Source organism: Vulpes lagopus, chromosome 12 (assembly GCF_018345385.1).
Source record: "Vulpes lagopus strain Blue_001 chromosome 12, ASM1834538v1, whole genome shotgun sequence".
Classification (NCBI taxonomy): domain Eukaryota; kingdom Metazoa; phylum Chordata; class Mammalia; order Carnivora; family Canidae; genus Vulpes; species Vulpes lagopus.
The window spans coordinates 37,005,732-37,023,779 of record NC_054835.1 but is presented as its reverse complement, the minus strand read 5'-3'; the positions used below and the strand labels follow the sequence as shown (position 1 = coordinate 37,023,779).

The 18,048-nt window shown below is 42.3% G+C and overlaps 1 protein-coding gene across 2 annotated transcripts in view; it reads right to left on the bottom strand.

The window, feature by feature from the left end:
* The window catches only part of SKAP1 (src kinase associated phosphoprotein 1), a 285,276-nt gene that overhangs the window by 14,850 nt on the left and 252,378 nt on the right, over positions 1 to 18,048 (bottom strand). The window contains exons 10-11 of one of the 2 annotated variants that reach the window (XM_041727103.1): positions 17,287 to 17,337; positions 8,052 to 8,152 (exon numbers count right to left, since the gene is read on the bottom strand). In XM_041727103.1, the coding sequence (XP_041583037.1) occupies positions 8,052 to 8,152; positions 17,287 to 17,337 (152 nt within the window). Of the gene's footprint in view, positions 1 to 8,051; positions 8,153 to 17,286; positions 17,338 to 18,048 lie in introns of those variants that run through there. The other variant, XR_005983283.1, reaches the window with a different exon arrangement.

The window sequence follows — 18,048 nt, the reverse complement described above, 5'->3', positions numbered from 1 at the left end:
CAGCTTTTCTGTGTTCTAACCAATTACCCCAAGCCTCCCCCCACCCCACCCTGCCAACTAATCCTATAAACTGCATGGAAGTTACTCCCCTGTATGTTTGCAATGAGGTTATAATTTGCTTTTAATATTTTGCTAGTTTGGTTGGAGAGCTGGACCCATACACTATCAAGAAATGCTGGCAGACAGAGGTTTGGGGAGGCTGAGCTCCTTTTGAGAAAATAATTACACAGAAACAAAGCTTTTGTGACTCCTTTTAAATAGAGCATCTCACCGAAATGTCATCCAGCCTCTTTGGCAGATTAGTGAGGAGTTTATTACTAAATCTCTGTCTAATAAACGTGCAGTTGACTCTGGAGGAGCTGCTTGTTATAATACTGGCAGTGGGAAATGGAGGGAATGTCACAGTTAAAGACACAAATTTTCCCCATAATATATTCGAATGGAAACCTCTGAATCCAATACTACATGGGCATATCTAATAAATTCACAATATTTCAGTCTCAACAGCCTTCACCGGTTAGTTTTAAAGATTTATGTGGTAAAAAATTACTCAGTGATGAATATGGTTTATTCTGTGCAGTATTGGAGGTATAAGGAATTAAACTACCGTCTTTAACAGTGAATTTATTATTACCTCTGTCAAAAGATGAAGCCTTTAACAGCATTTGTTATAAATTCACCGCAAAATAAATGGCTGGAATTTTTTTTACACTGGAGTTTGTAAAGCATCGGGCGATTCTAAGCATTAACCTAACCCTGCCATGGCTTATATGGTTCTAGGTAAACAATTCTGTCCAGGCCTCATAGTTAATTATCTGATCTGGGACTTGCCACCTGACTGAAAGGTGTGTGTGTGTGTGTGTGTGTGTGTGCGTGTGTGTGTGTGTGCAAAAAGTGAAGGCTCCTAACTAGGACAACAGTTTAAAAGTGGAGTAAAGTGGAGAATGCCAGTTTTTCTCTCTTTTTAAAAGTGGCTTTTATAAAAAATGGCAGGAGTTTGGAGGATAGGGTTGATAGGCAATTGGGGCTCTTGTTAGCAGGTTTATATGCATGCATATGCACACACACATGCACCCACACACACAAGCATCCTCTCCCTTTTGTCCTCTCTTGGAATGGGTGTCCCCTCATTTATAAAAATTACCTGGAAGGAATGAGGCTGCCAGGGTTTGTTCTAGACGATTGGTTCCTGTCTGGGGGAAAGGAATGGCCTCTACTGAATTTGACCGGTGTATGACCGTTGCCTTCCAGCTGACCCCAAATCCCATTCCCATCCTCCTAACTCTATAGACTCCCATTGGGGTTATTAATGAGAGAAAACACCATCATCATCATCATCTTCGTCATCACAGCACAGTGTTGACCTGCTTGTTAACATGAAATGGGGTGGTGGGGACAGGTTCTGCTTTTCTTTCATATCACCATAAATAAGAAAAGATATTTTCCGATGGTATCCTCTCACTCGCCCCCTTTGGTTAGGTCAGAGGTGAATAATTGCTCTTTGACAGGCATTGATCAGTTTCATCACACTGTTTGGGCAGCCTGCGCCCCAGGCCTATATTCTCCCCACTTACTCCCCTGAATTACCTCCCAAATAACCCTGCCCATCCCCCCATGCAGCCAAGCTGAGGGTAATGGTGCCTGAGGAAGTCCTAAATGGACACTAGATGTCACCAAACACCTCCTTTCCCTCAGAGCCCTGAAATTAAAAAACCAAAAAAACCAAAAAAAAAAAAAAAAAAAAAAAAAATCCAAACCCAACCCAATCTTTCATTTAAAGCAATTGAAGGAATTAACTTATCTGTTTTTATGAGGCTTGTTGTCACATTCAACTAAACACACTTAGAAGAGAAAGTACTGCTGCATTTGGATGATTTTTACAACATACAAATCTCTTTTGGAGGTAATGAGGTCAAGGGAGGGGAAAGGTCTACATTCTTTAAGTAGGCCTTGGAGGGAGTAGGTGGAGAACATGGTGCTGTGTTAACACACTCCAGGTGTGCTGGCAACAGGCCTGCTACCTTTAGATAACAAGGAATTGGGTTTGGAGCTAGGGTCCAGCCTAATTTTAAGTGGTTTCAACCATACTGGAAGCTCATTGTCACTCAGGGTGACAAAGTTGGTCTATCCTCATCCTCATGAAGCCCAAAGTTATCTGACAACATCACATGTTTGATGTTAAACTGGACTTTGCCTATACATCTCTGTTTCCATGTTAACTACACCAGTAGAGAAGACAACCAAAGGCTGGTATGTTTGGTCCATGGGAACACCATATAAGTATAAACCTTCTGTGGTGCCCAGCTGATTGCTCCGAGGGTAATCTCCATGGGCTTAGGTAGCAGGGCAAATCTTGGAGAAGCCTAAGACCAACTCATGAGGTATACAACATAAGCCCAAGAGCTGTAGCTTTCTGACTCAGTTTACCCTAAATAGAAGACCTCATTTGGGGACCTCGTCTCCTTTCTAGTCAATTGAGAGTTTTTCTTTCTCTTTAATTTGTCTCATCTGCTGGACAGCTCACATTGCCACAATGAATTGCTTCTGGAACACAAGGCTTAATTTTTAAATAGGCATTTATTGAAGTTCTCACACATAGTGGAACAAACACTTTTATTAAAGGTTCCCTAGTGAGAGACCTTGGAGCCAGGAAGAGAGTCACTTCTCTGAAAGTTGGAACTTATGACTCATCTTATCCAAATAGAGGCTTCTTTCCTCCCTTTCTCTCGCTTAAAAATAAAAGCCCACAACAGTGCTGGTCCACAGAAGGGGCCTCACGCTCCACAGATAAAAGAAACTAAGCCAGGGAACAGCGCTACTGCACGGAGGGTGCTTCAGCACCTGCCCTGTCATGCCTGGTGCCCAGGCTGAATGGATTTTTGGAGTACACCTGTTGTTGAACCCCTGCCAAGTACTGATGGCCACTAACCCCCAAATCACTTTCCCCCGCTGTTGATGTTTGGAATGTCAGACAGGACTGAGCAGCAGCCGGCGTGTATTTCAAACACAGCAGATGGATTTTTATATTAGCTCCTATTTCATGTTCAGGCAGAGCAACCGCCACACTAAAACCACAGCCTCAATGCTGCCGAGTTTGCTTCTGTGAGATTAATTCTGTGAAATTAATTGGGACAAGATTGAAAAGGAAATTAAAATGCAGCTGAGTGAACAGGCCTTTCAAACACCTTTTTCCTGCTCTATTCAAACTTGAATTCTGTGGTGGTCGCAGGCATCGTGGGAAGTAATTTACGGGAGGCAGGCTCTCAGGAGCCATCGGTTACGTATGAGGAGACCTGCACAAGCGCCACCACAATCTGGAGCCACTGAAGAGCGCTAAACACCCCGCTGTGGCCTGAGCTGCGTCCCTGCTTGCGGGTGGGGTGCGGGTGGGGGGAAGCGGAGCTCAGTTCCTGTACCAGAAAAAGCTGTTCAGAAATATCAGGGCCCCGAAAGGAACGCAGGAACATCCGCTAGATGCACAGATCTGCTTCGTTATTAAAATCTCCCTTTAATATATTTTAAGACCCAAATTGGAACTCAGTGAATTAAGTGGGCATGAAACTGCATGGGGCCCGGGAATGCATGGATGTGTTAGGGGAGGTCAGCAGGGGTCCTGCTGACTGCGCCCGTTGGTTACCGTTTCAGAGCTTGGATACGGGGCTCCGGCCTCTCATCAAACGAGAAGCCTGAACGATCCATCAGTTTTGTCAGTGACAAAATCTCTCAGACCAGGAAAGGCTAGATGGATTTCCATGTAAGCCTCTTCACTGGATGGTTTTCTATTGCCAAGTAAGAAGCTTTTGTGCTTTTGAGTGTCTCTGTGAAGAGTTCTTGGCAGGACAGGCTACCTGCTTTTCCTCTCTCACTTTACCAATAGTTTGTTGAACTCTTGGTATGTACCCAGCATTGACCCCAAGGGTTTACTTTATTGTTAGTGTAAAAGAGAGGAATATAATAATAGTTACCATTCCCTAGATGCCAGATACTTCTTTACATGAATTCTCTAATGCAAGCATCATAACCTCTATGAATAGAAGTTATCCCAATTTTTACAGATGAGAAAATAGAAGATTAGCAGGATTAAGTGACTTTGCTCAGGGTCACATAAGTAACTCATCTGTTACTGATCCGCTTCCTTAAGAATAGGACAGGTGATGGTTATTTGGTTATCTCTTGGGTGTATCTTTCTTGCCCAGCCAATCATCCTCTCTGGAAAATTTATTTTAAAAAGGATAAATAGGGACACCTGGGTGACTCAGACTCTTGGTTTCTGAGTCCTGAGATTGAGCCCCATGGCAGGCTTAACATTCTAGCTCCCTCTGCCCCCCTCCTTCTACCCCCACTCACATTAGCTCTCTAAAAAATAAAGTAAAATAAAATAAAATAAAATCATGAAATGGACAAATAGCTCTCTTTCTGGGATCATTCTTGCCCAAAGGGCCTAGGCCCAAGGCCCTAACAGATTCTCCTCTACTTAGGATTCTAAGATTCAAGGTTGGATCATATTTGGGCAACTATTCAGAAACAACAGGGAGCAGCAGGAGCCCAGGAATAAAGCCCCCCCCCCACCTCACTTCCCCATCCAGGGGCTATTTCCTGTTCTTAACCTGCCCACTCCCCCAGTATTTCTTTTATCTTTTTTTATTTTTTTATTTTTTAATTATTTTTATTTATTTATGATAGGAACACAGTGAGAGAGAGAGGCAGAGACACAGGCAGAGGGAGAAGCAGGCTCCACGCACTGGGAGCCTGACGTGGGATTCGATCCCGGATCTCCAGGATTGCGCCCTGGGCCAAAGGCAGGCGCCAAACCGCTGTGCCACCCAGGGATCCCGTATTTCTTTTATCATACAAAGAAGAGGGGAAAACCTGGGCATTTATGAGGGCCCAAAACAAGTTATAACAGAAATTTTTAAATTTGTTTAATCTTTTTTTAAAAATATTTTATTTATTTATTTGAGTGAGTGAGAGAGAGAGAGCACACACAAGCAGGGGAAGGCAGAAGAAGAGGGAGGAGCAGACTCCCCATGGAGCAGGGAGCCAAAAGTGGGGCTGGATCCCAGGATCCTGGGATCATGACCTGAGCTGAAGGCAGATGCTTAGCTGACTGAGCCACCCAGCTGCCCCTAAATTTGTTTAATCTGAATAAATAATTAAAGCTAAACACATTTTCGTGTGGAATTTCTTTAGCAATGATGTGGTGTCAAACTCATTGTGTTTAGGATAGGAATCCTAAGGGTGGAAGGAACTTTAGAGGCTATCCAACACAACTCCCTCATTTTACGGGGAAGGAAACTGATCCAGGTATGTACCCAGCTGCATCTTGTCTTGGCTTTCTTGGTAGAAATAGACTTCTCCAGGTTCTTAAACCAGTAGGCCTTTCTTGTCTGACAAAGGTTTTACTGGTCAGAGAGAAAAGTAAAATGGAGATTTCTAGATACCATTTTTTTGGACTAACTTCCACTTGGGTCAGTTCTTTTCCTCTACATGCAAGAGGCAGGTTGCAGAGTGTAACTGACTCTCCCAAAGGAAGCCAGTTGGGGCTAAACTGGAATGCATTTAGGATTCATGTGAGAACAAATTCCAGAGATTCGGAGTTGCTGAATGTCTGAGTAGACAAACTGCTAATGATAGAGGGATCTCCTTTTCTTATCTGTCTGAATTGTTTCATTTGTGTTTCTTAGAGGCAAGGGAATGGATTGGGTGGCCTTTTAAGGTTCCTTCCTGTTCAAGGACTGTTATTGAGTTAGGTGATATAATAAAGGTAAATCCAATCCAAAATGCTCCCCAAGCCAACGTTAACTGGAATGAAGCTTTATGAGGGAAACTCCAGTTGAGCTTCCAGCCTCTCATTTCCTCCTCTGACATGCAGGGATTAACAGCGTGCAGAAGGGAGGCAGCTGGTGTAGCTTTTGGGGGGAGAAATGCACTACTACATCGGGAAAGGATGAAAATAGACTTAAGGCCTTCCAAAATATGGAGAAAGAAACCAGACCAAACCGAAGCAGCAAGGTGTTCTCCCTGCATCAAAGTTTGATATATTAGCTTTCAGTAAGGGAAGGAGGATTGGTTAAAAAAGATGGGTAGGGGAGGCTCTCCATGTTCTTTGGTATCTCTTAAAAATACAACAGCCAGGGTAACTGCAGATAGCTCTGTACTGCAGGGCAAGTCACCACACAGCCCCTTCTAAATGGAGAAAAAGGACCCCTAGTGAGAAGCCATTAACAAAGGCAAAAGACATGCAAAACAAACAAAATAATCATGACCGAGAGAGAAGGCCAGCAGACAGTCTGGCTCTGTTCTGCCCCCTCCTCCTGCTGCAGGCACCTCAGACAATGTAAACAGTTAATTTGTTCACCTGCGGGCTCTGGGCAAACAGAGGCCTGGTCACACCTGAGTGGATAACTCGATTACCCCTGTAATGCCAGCGTGGTAATGTACACAAATTCTATTACAAGGCAAACCTTGCTTTCGGGCATTTGAAATACCAATCAGGCCAATGTCCACTCCCTTCTTTGCTTCCAATTTATTCTTGGTGTATTGGAGCTGCACCAGAATGGCACTAGGATAGAGCTAAATTAGGACTCTGAAAGAAATTACTAGAAGACTGTGATCTCAGCCAGGTTTGCAGGCTTCCTACTCTTTTGTAAAAGGTTGGGTCTGAATTTGGGCCTCACTTGCATGGGGACTTGTTGCAACTACTGAAAGTTACCTAAGGTTGGCCCTGGTCTTTTTCCTAAGGATCTTATGGTATCTTTCAAATTGAGACAAACCCTTGGCCATTGACAGAATAAAAATAAATAGCAAATGATGAGTTAATAACAGAATGGGTTTTCAATTTGCCTTTATGGAATCCACATACTCATTAATTAAAGAGCAAATAGTGCCTATTTAAAAAATGTGTTTGTAGAGATTGACCTCATAGAGAAAGAACTTTTTCATACATTACTTCAGGGACAGAACCTATTTCCTAAGCCCACCTATATAGAATATGTATAATCTTTCTTTACAAAGGATGATGCTATTGATCCCTCAAACGGTAGCCTGTAATTTCTGAATCTTCTTCACATTAGTGATGGATAGGCAATAATCTATCCTTTTATTTTTTTCTCAATTCTTTTATAATCAACAACACTATTTGTGAGATGGTTAGTTGGCGCTAGGGATTAGCTTTATGACTGAGGAAGAGAATAAAGTTAGCTGGCTCTCGTGGAGTTGGATTCACTATCTTGGTCTTATCAGCACTTGCTCAAACCAATTGAACCAATTAGCTCTGTCTGTACCCCCTACCCCATCATAATTATATTATAGTCTTGTTTATCTGTAAATGACATAAGAAGGTGGTTTACCAAGCCAGAGTGTTTTCAAGAGAATTACACAGTAATAAATTATGTACATAATGATGACCTTTTAAGCACTACAAGACCCTAAAAAGAATAATTTGATTGGCATAGTTTTAGTGTTATATCTACTTTGTTGCATTTTTAAATTTGAAAATTAGTTCCTGAATCTGAATTTTCAATTAAAATTTTCCTTAATGATTAAAAATCAATGGGAATTTACTCTATGTGTGAGGGAGCCATGTAATACACACAAGAGAAATGTATGACATGGAATAATTTTGGTTATGGTGACTACATCACTGAAAGTGAAAAAATAAATTTTTAGAGGAAAGAGGGAGAGAGAGAATCTTAAGCAGGCTCCACACCCAGTATGGAGGGGCTCCATCTTACAACTGTGAGGTCATGACCTGAGCTGAAATCAAGAGTCAGATGCTTGACTGACTGAGCCACCCAGGCCCCCCACAAAAATCGACTTTTTTTTTTTTTTTAATTTTATTTATTTATGATAGGCACACAGTGAGAGAGAGAGAGAAGCAGAGACATAGGCAGAGGGAGAAGCAGGCTCCATGCACCGGGAGCCCGACGTGGGATTCGATCCCGGGTCTCCAGGATTGCGCCCCGGGCCAAAGGCAGGCGCCAAACCGCTGCGCCACCCAGGGATCCCCAAAAATCGACTTTTGATTCAAGCTCCACATTCTACGTCCTTACCTTGCTCAGAATGCGGATGAGGTCACCCCGTTGGAAGGACAGTTCATCTGGCTGGTCACCATGGCAATCCCATAGGCCCTGGTAATAATTGGTGTAGTCCACTGATCAAAGAAAGGAGAAATCAAAGTTAAAAGGACTCTGTCTTTTTTCCAGGGAGCCCACATTTTTGCTGTAAATGGAAACCAGGGTTCTAATATTGCCCCTAGGAAACCTAGGATTCAGCGGGGTTGTGATGAGATACAGCTAAACACTCAGCATGAGCAAAGGACTGTGGGAAAAGGAGATCATTAACTAACATTAAATATTTACAGATCATCCTTAGTCAGATGCTATTCAATAATATGATAAATACATTCATTTATTAATAAAAGAAAAACAGGTAATTTTTTACTTGGTTTGTAAGTAAGCAGTGCAGAGATTTCCTGCCAGATTTTCTTGATTCAGAGCATCTAAACTATCCAGCACTTCTCTTCAAAATGCATTTGAAGGAATGGGAGAAGTCTCTGACTTCTGCCTATTTACCGAGAGGCTGAGTCAGCCAGCATGTATCTGCATCACAATCTCACATGTTGGTCTCTTCTGTTACACAGGAACTTCATTCTGGGCACTTCCCACCCAGGTACTATATGAGGTAATCCCCCAATAAATATGCTTACGAACAGCCCAGTCTTTAAGTGGAACCAAGGGGGTGTCTCATCCATTACAACTAAATTCTGGGTGGGCTGGCCCTTTTCCAGCATCTCATTTGTAGACCTGAACACGCTTGCCAAGATTTATCTGCAAGCCCCCAGGGGGACAGAAACCAAAGTGATCTGCATTAAAAATGAAAGCAACTGAAGACGACAAACCAAGCTTTTGAAGCAGCCGGAGAGATTTACTGGGCTTCTCAGCAAGACTGGATGGCAGTGATGCCACCGGACAGCCATCGATTCTTAGCAGTGAAGAATCTGTATTGATCTTCTTCTCCCGGAAAGGTTAAACACTAACTAGAGCACAAAGTGGGAGAGGATCTGGGGATTTGAATGGCAGGAGAGCAAATGCCCACTAGACCAGGGATGAGGTGGCAGTGCTCCTGTTCCTCAGGATGCTGTGTGTGAGAGATGTCAGCTAAGCACCTACCAAAATGGGATTCTTATTGATGGGAGTCAGGAGTCCTGGGTTCTAATTAAACTTCAAGTAACTTTTGGGGACCCTATTTGTACCAGTTTCTACCTTTCCTTTCATTTGTTTTGACCTTCCCATGCATGAGGAGTGATAGTGCTGGTCACTGAGGATGGGAATAGATGGGGGAAGGCAAGTGGGCAGTGTGGGTAGACAGAGGCACTGGCTCTGTTTGCTTTCTAAAAAACTTGTACCTTACTTATCAGCAATTCAAATAATAAAGGCACAAGAGAACAAAGTGCCTGTGTATCTGGGAAGGAACTTTTTAAAAAAAAGATTTTATTTATTTATTCATAGAGACACAGAGAGAGGCAGAGACACAGGCAGAGGGAGAAGCAGGCTTCATGCAGGGAGCCCGACGTGGGACTCGATCCCGGGTGTCCAGGATCACACCCCAGGCTGCAGGCGGCGCTAAACCACTGCGTCACCAGGGCTGCCCTGGGAAGGAACTTTAGTAGAAATCTTATAGTGCACAAAAACCAAGGTGGGACAGATCTATTAATTAAGATGCAGCTATTGCGAACAGAAGTAAAAATGTTAAACATATAAAATCAGTTATGTTTTCTTTTAGGAAGGTAATTGTATATGCAGTAGACAACAGAGGGCAGCAAACAAGACACTGGAAACCATGGAGTTAAGAATGCGTTTGGAAGAAAAACACATTGGGAGAAAAATACTAACTACTGGAAAGATAAATAATGTATTTTCGGGGATACCAGGACATGAAATAATAGAGAAATATCAGTCCCTGAAGAGTGAAAATGGTTTTACCAGAGGATATATTAAAGTATTTTTAGTTATAATGGCATTGATTAATTACCCGAAGATTTTGACAAAACTAGAAATGAAAAAATATATTATAATAATATATATAAAATTGTATATATATATAAATTATAAAATTTATTTATTTGAGAGACAGAGAGAGAAAGCACAAGCAAGGGGAGTGGCAGAGGGAGAGGGAGAAACAGACTCCCTGTTGAGCAGGGAGCTGGATGTGGGGCTCCATCCCAGCACCCTGGGATCATGATCTGAGCTGAAGGCAGACACCTAACTAACTGAACCACCCAGGCACCCCAGAAATGAAAAGTATATTGACATCAATATTCTTCATACATTCTTATATTATAGAGAAAATAATTTTATAAAAAGTTTTATATACGACTTGGTATTTCTGAATGGCAAGAAGATTGGCAAAGTTGTCTTGGATTTGCCTGGCTTAGCAGATGGTCACTGGGGGTACTGCTCCCTATGTGCCTGGAAATGTTCCTAAGATTATGAGTACTTTTTGGGGATATATGTTTTTTTTTTTATTTTTTTTTATTTATTTTTATTTTTTTTTATTTTTTATTTATGATAGTCATAGAGAGAGAGAGAGAGAGGCAGAGACACAGGCGGAGGGAGAAGCAGGCTCCATGCACCGGGAGCCCGACGTGGGATTCGATCCCGGGTCTCCAGGATCGCGCCCTGGGCCAAAGGCAGGCGCCAAACCGCTGCGCCACCCAGGGATCCCCTTTTTGGGGATATATGTAAAGTCACTTGATATTGGGCGTATAAGACACCAGAGGAGAATACCTTGAAAAAGACCTACTCTTTTTTTTTTTTTAATTTTTATTTATTTATGATAGTCACAGAGAGAGAGAGAGAGAGAGAGAGAGAGGCAGAGACATAGACAGAGGGAGAAGCAGGCTCCATGCACCGGGAGCCCGACGTGGGATTCGATCCCGGGTCTCCAGGATCACGCCCTGGGCCAAAGGCAGGCGCCAAACCGCTGCACCACCCAGGGATCCCAAAAAGACCTATTCTAAAAGCAATGTAGATCTTGAGGAAAGCAAGAAGGTAGGTAGGAGGAAGGGCAGCCCTGGTGGCTCAGTGGTTTGGCGCTGCCTTCGGGCTGGGGTACGATCCTGGGGACCCAGGATCGAATTCCATGTCGGGCTCCCTGCATGGGGCCTGCTTCTCCCTCTGCCTGTGTCTCTGCCTCTCTCTCTTTTCTCTCTCTCTCTGTGTCTCTTGTGAAAAAAAAAAAAAAGGTAGGAAGAAAACAAGAGCCTTTCAAGAAAAAAATATAGGAAATGCTTTTGGTTCTTCACAAGCTAAAGGCTAAGAGAAGGTAGAGTTCAGGAATCCAGCAGATAGTTTACCTAGCCCGAGAACCAGAATTGTCAGAATTAGAACCATAAAAGGACAGCCTTGAAAAATAAGCAGAATGGGGATTCCTGGGTGGCGCAGTGGTTTGGCGCCTGCCTTTGGCCCAGGGCGCGATCCTGGAGACCCGGGATTGAATCCCACGTCGGGCTCCCGGTGCATGGAGCCTGCTTCTCCCTCTGCCTATGTCTCTGCTTCTCTCTCTCTCTGTGTGACTATCATAAATAAATAAAAATTAAAAAAAAATAAGCAGAATGAAGGGCTAAGTATGGGGACTTTTCTAGACAGAGATGTTCTGGTATTAGGGAAATCAGTGAGGATGGATAAGACTAGACTCCATATTGCTGACTCTCTCTTTAACATGTGTGACTTGTGTTTATGTGTATGTATACACACAACTTCACTACCCTTATTCCTCAGCATTCAACGGGTATGTACATAGCACTTACTAAAGTGCCAAGGACTGGGCGGGATGTTGGGAATTAGTGTTAGCCACACACAGTCCCTGCTCTTAGGGCTACTGTCTGGTGGTGGTGGGGGTAGCACTGTTTGAAACAGAGTTGTACAGATATTTACTTATCTATAATTGTGATACGTCTTCAAAGGGGAAGTTGAGGGTTCTGTGTGTAATAGCGAAGCTCACTTCATGGAAGGCTTCCCAGAAGCTTTGGTTGTGTTATTAACACCTGAGAGTGGGTGTTATTTGAAGATCTTGAGGAGGGGAAGTTGTAAGGTGGAGGAGGACTTCATTCCTGACTCTTTGACCTGTGGAAGAGCTTGAAGGCCTAAAAGTTTGCAGGGTCAGTCCAGCTTCTCCCTAAATTTGCCCGGGTCATTCTATAAACAAGCGAATGCATAGGGAGGCTGTCTTCAGACCAGTGAAGAACTGGGAGCCTGAGAGATTTCCTCTGTGGGCTGGATTGAGGTTCCTTTAGGTTTACAGGACTCTAGTAGAAGTCTCAGATCAGAAATGGTGCAGCATTCTGACCATTTAATTAATTCAAAGCATCCTCATTCTCATTTTGAGGACATTATTCCATCTAATTATTTTTTTCCAGTCTGTCCATTTGGAATGAAAAACAAAAGAATAAAGCTTAATGCCAGCATTTCTCAATGTCTCTCCAAAAAAACCGTAACTCTGCACTAAATAAAGCCTGGTAATTCAAAAGCAAAGCACTAATATATTCAGCATAAAACAGACAGAGGACCTAGAGCAATAATGACACTACTAATAACTAAAACAGTTATAACAATTAACAACAATTACAATGATAGAGAAGCTAATGGGTATGATCACTGCATTTAAATTGCTAGCAGAGCTGAGAAGGACTTTTTCTAGAGAAAAAAAAAAAGCAGGGGGCGGGGAAGTATCTTATTTCCTTTATCCCATATAAGAGAAGTTAAGCTCCCAGCAAACAAAATGTCATAGGAAGAATAGCAATAGTCTAAGTTTAAAAATATATTGTTTCTCTCTCTTTTCTAGATGCTTACTGCAAAACATTTTTCATTCCACAACCAGTTCTTTTATTTTTTAAAATTATTTTACTTATTTATTCATCAGAGACACACAGAGAAAGGCAGAGACATAGGCGGAGGGAGAAGCAGGTTCCCTATAGGGAGCCTGATGTGGGACTTGATCCCAGGACCCCGGGATCACGACCCAAGCTGAAGGCAGATTCTCAACCACTGAGACCCAGGTGCCCCAACAAGTTCTTTATAACCAGTAGTGGTCATTTCTCCTGTAACTGAGGCCAGGATGGTACTACTGTTAATAGAGTCAGAATTTGAAAATGAGCCTCTATAATGAGAGTTCTCAGGTAAAAGGACCAGGACACCTTTTTGGCTGTTCTCCTCCTTAGGAACAACAGATCTTGACTGTGTTCCTTCTAGGGTTCATATGTCACCTTGAGCTTTTGTTTGGGAGAGAGTGGGTAGCTCCAGAATTCAAGCTGTGACCAAGGGAAAAAGGCTAAAGGCTGGTCAGCCTGCTGTTTACATTTGCTTGATGAGCCAAAGGGCTGTACTAATGAGGCCTGGCTATGGGAGCAACTACTTAATAAATTATGGAAAAGAGAGACAGAATGAGAAGATGGATAAAGCCAGTCCTCGCTAGAACATGGGTAGGTAAGAAAGAGAAAGCCAAAGCAGTGAACCACTGGAAGGGACTTGAAATCTTTTTCTAAGCCAGGCTGGAGAAGTCCACCATGTTCAGTCCATTAAAGCAGACTCAGTCTGATACCTTAGTAACCATTTCAGAAAGAAAGGCATAAAGAAACTTGCCAGGGTACCTGGGTGGCTCAGTTGGTTAAGCATCTGCCTTTACCTCAGTTCATGATCTCAGGGTCCTGGGATGGAGTCCTAGATTGGGCTCCCTGCCCATTAGGCAGTCTGCTTCTCCCTCTCCTTCTGCACTTCTCTCTTCCTCTGCCTCCCTCCCTTTGCTCGTGTGGGCACTTTTTCTCAAATTAGTACATAAAATGTTAAAAAAAAAAAAAAGAAATTTGCCAAGCTCCACTGACACACCAGAATAGGAAGAGCAGCTGAACATTACCATTTGCTTATTTTTACAGCCCTTTAAACTTGGGTTTTGAAATTCTATGGTCCTTAATGTTGTAAGTATGATTTTGAAGTTGAGAACATTCACAGATCCTGATCTTCATCTCCCATGCTCCTTTTATTGGGCCAAAATTGTAGCTGGCTGATGATCGACTAATGTTTGGTCTTGGGAAATAGGTTTCAAAAAGTAAGAGCTGCAAATACTTCTGTGGCTTTCCTCTGTCCCTTTCATGTAATCACTCCATTGGTATGCACTAAAATGGAAAAGTGCCTTGGTGGTGGAAGTTCATCAGTGACTCCTTTTCTGCCCTGCAGAAGGTATCACATGTGGGCTCTTTTTTGGGTGAATTGGCCTACCATTTTAGAGTGAAAACAATGTGTTTGGAGATCCTCCTTGGTCAGGTATTTGATGTATCTAAGGACGAGTTGTGCCTCCAGCTTGGCTTTTTATTTGACATGGCATACTCAAGCCAATGGCCAGTAATTTTCATATAAACAGCACAGAATGAGCTTTATTTTTCGTTACCTGGATATTGCCTTCTCATGATAGGGAAGGGAGATAAGCTCTCATCACAGAAGACACTTAGTGTTAGACTGTTAGGCTGATGGGTTGCAATTTAGTGAGAATCTGAGGTGTTGAAGAGTCACTCATTAAAATAACCCTGTTACTAACAGTCATGCTGTAAACTGAGCTCTTTATAGATTGAACAATCAATACTACAAGGCTGTGATAGATTTTCTAGGTAACAGAATAAAATAAAAGAAATTACATCTTACAGGGTCATTAACACCCAATGAGGATAAACTGAATTCCTTTTTTTTCCCTCTTCTGATAAGATCTAGTTGGGCTTTAAAAATGTTAGCAATTGTATCATGGGAAAGCACAGCATTTCTGGGAACAGGATCCCTGGAAGAGTTCTGGAGAAAACCACGTGGATTTTAAAGGTAACCCTGCTAGCCACGGTATCTTTTAGGAGAAAAGTCCACCACCCTGCCAAAGACATATGACATCTGAGAAAAAAATTAAGTGAACCAAACTTGTGTAGGTTGTCTATTATATAAGAATTCACATTGTCCCAGAGTTCCCTTTTATATGTCTTCATGGGGCTGCCACCCTTTCCTTGGACCTGTACATTTTATTGTTATAAAGCTAAGGGATGACATTTGGATGCTCCATATTTGTTGCCATATCTATAGCTTCTCTGGAGAAAAGGCACTGTATAAATTCAATAAATAAATAAGTAAACACAAATAATAAAAATTCCTGCCTCAGATTCTGCAGAGAGAGCAAAAAGTCCTCTGTTTTTTAATCACTAAGTCACCAATCATTATAACTGGTGGGAAGTATAAACCATGGAAACATATTTAGAGCTCACTACACTTTAACAACACCTATTTTGGAGGCAAGAAGCATGAGGAACAAAAGGCCTGTTTTTTTTTTAAACCTACTTGAATTAGAACTGTTGAATAGTTAAGAAATAAATCTCCCCACACCATTCCCCCACCCAAGATAGAACCTTAGAAAGAAAGGTTGAAAGAGGAAATGTGATGAGGGAGGAGTCTGAAACTGAATTTTATTTTATTTTTAAAAAAGATTTCATTTATTTACTCATGAGAGACACAGAGACAGAAGGCAGAGACACAGGCAGAGGGAGAAGTGGGCTCCACGCAGGAAGCCCGATGTGGGACTTGATCCTGGGGCTCCAGGATCACACCCTGGGCTGAAGGCAGTGCTAAACTGCTGAGCCACCAAGGGATCCCCTGAAACTGAATTTTAGACTTTTGCTAAAGACTGCTGCTTCCTACATGGAGTTTGTTTATTTATTTATTATTTTTAAAAGATTTTATTTATTCACGAGGAACACAGAGAGAGAGGCAGAGGGAGAGGAAGAGGCAGGCAGGCTCCCTGCAGTAAGCCTGATGAGGGACTCAATCCCAGGACCCTGGGATCGTGACCTGAGTCGAAGGCAGACGCTTAACCGCTGAGACACCCAGGTGCCCTCCTGCATGGAATTTAATATAAAATTGGCCATAGAAAATTTATAGTTATTCAACCCAAGCTATTCACATGAGGTGTCTTCTTTTCTGCATCAATGTTGGAAGTTGGTTGAGAAAAGACTTAGGACATGGGTTGGTCAGCAAACAGATTTTCTGTTGGAATTCTGCACAGCCAAGTAGGAAACAGTAGAAAATAGGTTTCAGAATGAACTTAATTATATGGGTTTACTGTTATGAGGTGCTTACTGAAAGCTACATTAATCCTAAATCATACTTGTGCCAGTTCTTTCTTTTTCTCCTGCTTTGGCACCTGATTTCTCAACCACTGAGTCACCTAGGTGTCCCTGGCACATGATTTCTGATGCTGCCTCTTGTCCCTGGGAGAAGTTGGGGATTGATGAAGTTAGGTTCTTCCCTAAACCTGCTACATGTTTACTTCCCATAGGGCACTAACCTTAGAGAAGGGGGTCTTGCTGAGTGGATAACAAAGAGAAAAAACAGCAAAAGATAGGAAGAGATAGGAGAATGGGAAAAGGAAGGGCCAGGGAAATGGGTAGGGATCAGGAAGAGGTAGTTGGGAAGAACTCCTAGGCTTAAGATTTTCATAGGATCTCTGAGAAAAAAAAAAAAAAAGCTAGTATCTACAATCAGCTACGATTTAAGCTCTGCTGATGGGATGGATGTCCTTGAGGTGGCCCTTGCAATTCATATTCCTTCACTGACAACGATGGAGTAGGTCCTTGGTCCACTTAAGGAGGCTTTGGAGGGGCATCTGACCTTAGGAAAGGATGGACTTACTAACTGCTTAAAGCATGGTTAACAGTCTGGGATGAATAAGATGTAATTTTGTATTCAACAAACCTCTTACATATTCATTTTCAAATGTGCCTGGAATCAAACCAGGCCATCAGAAGTCAGCGTCGCCAAGCAATTCTATCCTTCACCCCACATTCACTTTTCAGATCTGACACATTTCCATTCCCCTCTGAACTTGCAATCTCCAGGCCTCTCAGAGAGGAGACATTTCCATTCTTTCCATTCTCAATCCTCTGATCTCTTAGAGATGAGGCAATTCTATTTTCACTGTACTGATTTAGGAAATACTGATAGGAAAAAATATATAACTGGTTTGGTTTCTTACCCTCTCTAGGATAAATCTTAGCTGTTCCAGGAACATTAATTAAGGTGAGTGGCTGCTTTTAAGATTGAGATATTTCCCTATCCAGTCATCTTATCTGGGGCTTTTGAGGTAGACACACCGGACCCTCTTAATTAGTGAGTCTGGTAATGTTTGTAGTCTGGAGCAAGGTGCCTTCTCCAGTCAAGCCTAAAAATCCTACCGAGTACCTGCATATTTGTGAAGCTCTCATACCTCCTTTATGTGGAGTGCCATTCTGATCCTCTTCCAGATCATGCTCTTCATCTGAGGGGATAAACACAATCAGCATTAGCAATTAGTGGTTGATAGTCTTACGCTCTTTATACTGGTGGATCTGCTTTCTCAGAGCTCATCTTTTTCTTTTCAAGGAAATTCTTCTTCTTCTTCTTCTTTTTTTTTTTTTTAAAACATCTCGCATCTCCAAACTGGCCCTCTCCTTCCCTACTCATTCATTCATTCATAAACATTTTTAAGTGCTTATTATATGCAAGGTGCCTCTCTAGAAACAGCAGATGCAGTGATAGGTGATAAGCAGGGTCCCTGCCCTTGTGGAGCTTTCAATCCACTGGATTATTTAGGCACCTATCACTAGAATCCTGATCCTTTCCCTCAAGCTATATTTCTCTTCTCCTTCTAGAATTCTCTTCTAAATGTATTATCTCTGTGTAAGCATCCAGAGTTACTGTGTATGTGTGTATGTGTGTGTGTAGCTAAGCACGTATTTAAACCCTCCATGATTAATTCGTCCTTAATGTATCAGGTTTTGTTCAGCTGTAGCAGAAGCTGGTCATGTAAGAAATTTTATGTTCCTAGTACTTGGGGCTTGCAGTTATCTTTTTATTGTTGTTATTCAGCCTGCCTTGTTCATTAGAGTGTAAGCTCCTGAGGGCAGTTGGAATGGTCTTTTAATTAATTGCTGCAGGTACACAATGGGTTATAAGTCAGTGCTATTGTCTAACTCCAATCAAGTGTTTA